Source organism: Embiotoca jacksoni, unplaced genomic scaffold, assembly GCF_022577435.1.
Source record: "Embiotoca jacksoni isolate LCO1_2020_lvr unplaced genomic scaffold, fEmbJac1.0.p SCAF_2, whole genome shotgun sequence".
In the NCBI taxonomy this organism is placed as follows: Eukaryota; Metazoa; Chordata; class Actinopteri; family Embiotocidae; genus Embiotoca; species Embiotoca jacksoni.
This window is the reverse complement of record NW_027185340.1, coordinates 23,893,683-23,897,285: the sequence shown is the minus strand read 5'-3', so window position 1 is coordinate 23,897,285 and position 3,603 is coordinate 23,893,683. Positions and strand designations below refer to the sequence as shown.

Genomic DNA, 3,603 nt, shown 5'->3' with positions numbered 1-3,603 from the left:
AGTACAGATGGGAAAATGTATCAGTTATACATACATATAGTAATATAGTAATACATATAGTTAATTCAAGTGCACACATTGTCAATTGGTTTCTAATGCAGCAGCTTTCTGACCACATTGCAATCACAAAAGCTACATTTTTGCCTTGTCTGACATCTAAACAGTTTCTGCATGACGAAATGACTATACATTAATGAGCACATTAAAAACAAAGTGATGAGTGAGAATTAATGTCACTCAGGGCTTAAATCTGAGTACTGGCTGCTGCTGTAAACACAGCACCGCAATGCAGATCCATAAATTTCTCAAATGAGCTCCAACTGCTCTCGAAATGTTCACCTCATGTTCAGAGGATTAAAACAGAGACCTGTGCCGAGGCCTTTTCGACATCTCGGTTAACCTTCTGTGTGACCTCGTGAACTTTGACCTCTCTATGACCCTACACCTGTGAGTGTATCTGGAAAAAGACATCACTAAGGTCACTAACGGTCTTGTTGTCATCCGTTTAGCCCAGCTCCTCCTCCCTCTGTAACCTCCACATCAACACATGAAGAACAGTCAGCCAAATCATGGATTTAAAATCTTTTAATATTCAAAAAATACTTCAATTTTGGCTTCTTGGTACATAAACCACCTGATCTGCTCCTCTTTTAATACAGTGTAGTTCTCTACTGTTTGTTAGCAAATGAAAAGTGCAAAGTAGTGGACACTGTCCTCAGTCCACCATGCAGAGGAAAGGCTACTTCAATGCTAAAAAAAAAAACACAAAACAAAACAGTCTGCATGACATCCATAATCAAAGGGTGATGCTACAGATGTCTGCTTTCCAAAAGACAAAAAGAAAAGACCAAAAAAAAAAAAGAGCCAGGGCCACAGGGGACCCGACCTACGTGCAACCTTGTGTTTCCACAAAGACGTCCTGTGGATGGAAATAAAAACTAATAGAGTCCATAAAAGAAGTCCTCAGTGAGCCACAGCTCCTTCTTCAAAGTCAAACTGTGTTCAAAGTCCAAGATAAAGCAGCAGATCAACGGGGCCAGCCCGTTTCTGTTCCTCAATACTGGACCTCCGAAGAGTAATTTCAAGTTTCTTAGTTTGTCTTTTTTTGGTTATTATTATGTTGTATTTCATATCCTGCAGCCAGGAAGACAGCCTCCTATGTGCAAAAGCATCATTCAGCAGGGCTTCACAGGTCGAACAGCTTAAATCCAAACAGAGGATGTTAAAAAAAACACTGCAAAGTAAAGGTGTTCAGGGCAACACTGGCACAACCCGGATTCCTTACAGTAAATTCGACTAAAATCAAGTCCACACAGTCAGCGGCCGTTACCGCTTCTTCTTCTGTTTCAGGGATTTCCTCCTCTTCACGATCATTTCGTACAGCTTGTCCATACCTTCGTGGAGCCCCTCGCCTATTATAGCACACGCAGGCTGGATGTGGTAGGTGGTGGAAGGGGTGAGCTCGTGCAGAGCCAGCTGCTTCTCGATATCCGCCACCGGGAGCGACTTGGGCAGGTCCTGCTTGTTGGCGATGACCAGCAGCGGCGTGCCCTGGTTCTCCGCAAACTTGGTGACTTTGTGCAGTTCAGTCTTGGCCTCCTCCAGCCTGTCGACATCCACGGAGTCCACGACGTAAATGATCCCGTCGGTGCACCGGCTGTAGGACTTCCACAGGGGCCTCAGCTTCTCCTGCCCCCCCACGTCCCAGAAATGACAGCTGATGCCCTTCGCGGTGCCGTTACTCAGCTTGATCTTCTCAGTGTTGAACCCGATCGTGGGAACCGTGTTGACGAATTCATTAAATTTAAGTCTGTAAAGGACTGTGGTCTTCCCCGCGGAGTCCAAACCCAGCATGACGATGTGGAGAGACTGAAAGGCAGAAATGTTGGAGAAGCTGTTGCCCATTGTGGCGTTTTTGACCTGCAGCTGCTGCAGGTTTTAATCCTCCGATTTCGGGAGAGAGAAAAAAACAGCTCGAGAGCTCAGATCCCGCCCATTAATTCCTGCGTGGAAAGGAGTAAGATTCCTCAGGTCGAGAGACAGGAGTGGTGCGCAGGCCCCTGTGCGCTCTGGATGACTGATCGGCTCCGCTGTGGCCCTCAGCAGCAGCAGCAGCAGCAGCAGCGAGGGACGCGGTGCGCCTCGGCAGGACGCAGCGCGCCGTTCATTAGTATTCTCCTCACGCACTCGAATCCATTTGGCGACCAAGAAGCTCCACAATTACAACACTCCTTCAGGAGAGTGTGGACGGTGTCAGCAAGGACAAGGATGAGCACAAAACCAGCTCCTGTATCCGCCGCACTGAGTCCACAATCCTTCAGACATGGAATTGAGCGCAAACAGATGAACCTTTCCGGATCCGGACTGCGCCCCGCTGCTGTGGTCTGACAGGACTCAATAACATCCACCACTTCTTCCAGCCGCTCGTGTCGGACGCTCCTGTCCTCCCCTGTTGGTCGTCGCAGCTGCACTGAGGTGATCCTGACAAAACGAGACCGCAAATCAAGATCCAGCTCCGCGACGCTCCACCCCGCCGGGACACGTGCCAATGAGGCAGCGAGCGTCCTCACGAGCTGCTGCGGTGATCCGGTTCCCATAGACACCAAACTCAACTGCAAAATACTTCACACGCAGCGCTTGCTGCAGATCATGTGACTCCTGTTCAAGAATTTAAATGCCAGTTTGTTTTCTCAGTGTATTTTTTTGACCATGTTCACTGAAAGTAAACCCAACCAAGAGAAGAAAGCTCAAACAAAACCCCAAGAAGTCACACTGCATGAGCGCTGAAAAAATAAGGATGCATTTTGGTGATCCTCCAGGATCAATCATAGACAACTGCGCCGCCTTCCGGTACAGGTGGGAAAGGAAAAAGAGGGTGGAAGGATGTGACCCCGAGAGAATGACTGTAGCACTAGTTAAGAAATAAACTTAAATTGGTGGATCAGGGTTTCTGGAAATGTCTTAAAAACTGTGAATTCACTTCCATTAAAAATCCCTTAGAAAATGTAAAATCATTAATTCAATTTGAAAACATCCTTATTTGTTTGTTTTCCTGTTGGAGGAGGTAACTAGCAGAAATTCCCTGAGGAAACGGACCCGGTTCTTTGACTGGCGCAGCAGAACCACAGAAACCAAAGAGCTGGTGGTGGACTTCAAGTGCAACCATCCTCCCCATAAACCAGTGAACATGGGCACGGAGAGGGTGAAATCATACCTGGGTGTTCACCTAAACAATGAACTGAAGTTCATACAGCAGAAAAACCTGAGCGGGCTCCGTGTGAAGCAGACTCAGGTCTTCCCGAGTGCAGAGGAGACTCCTGACAACAGCCATCGTCTATGTAGAGATCTGCTGGACTGCTGACAGGAAGTGATGTAACAGACTGGTTATGTTCTGTCCTGTGATGTACAGGATGTACAGACTGTACATAAAAGTGGACGTAGCTTCTGGCTCTGAAAAATTAGGCCGATATGGAAGTGCCTTAAACTGCAATACCACTAAGTGCCACTAGGGATAGGCTCCGTAGACCTCCATTCAACTTCTCATAAAATTTCTCCACAAGTTTTCTGTATTTCATTCATTTAAATTAAAATCTCTTCCAGATT

General features: G+C 47.0%; 1 protein-coding gene across 1 annotated transcript; it reads right to left on the bottom strand.

The window, feature by feature from the left end:
- Positions 1 to 567: 567 nt before the first annotated feature.
- On the bottom strand, positions 568 to 2,527 carry LOC138201547 (ADP-ribosylation factor-like protein 4C). Its single transcript, XM_069155141.1, has one exon. It carries the CDS (start codon positions 1,903 to 1,905, stop codon positions 1,327 to 1,329), a length of 579 nt encoding a protein of 192 aa, XP_069011242.1. The 5' UTR covers positions 1,906 to 2,527; the 3' UTR covers positions 568 to 1,326.
- Positions 2,528 to 3,603: the final 1,076 nt, after the last annotated feature.

Coding starts and splice junctions, on each gene's coding strand:
- LOC138201547 (XM_069155141.1), bottom strand. CDS start 1,905: ATGGGCAACAGCTTCTCCAACATTTCTGCCTTTCAGTCTCTCCACATC.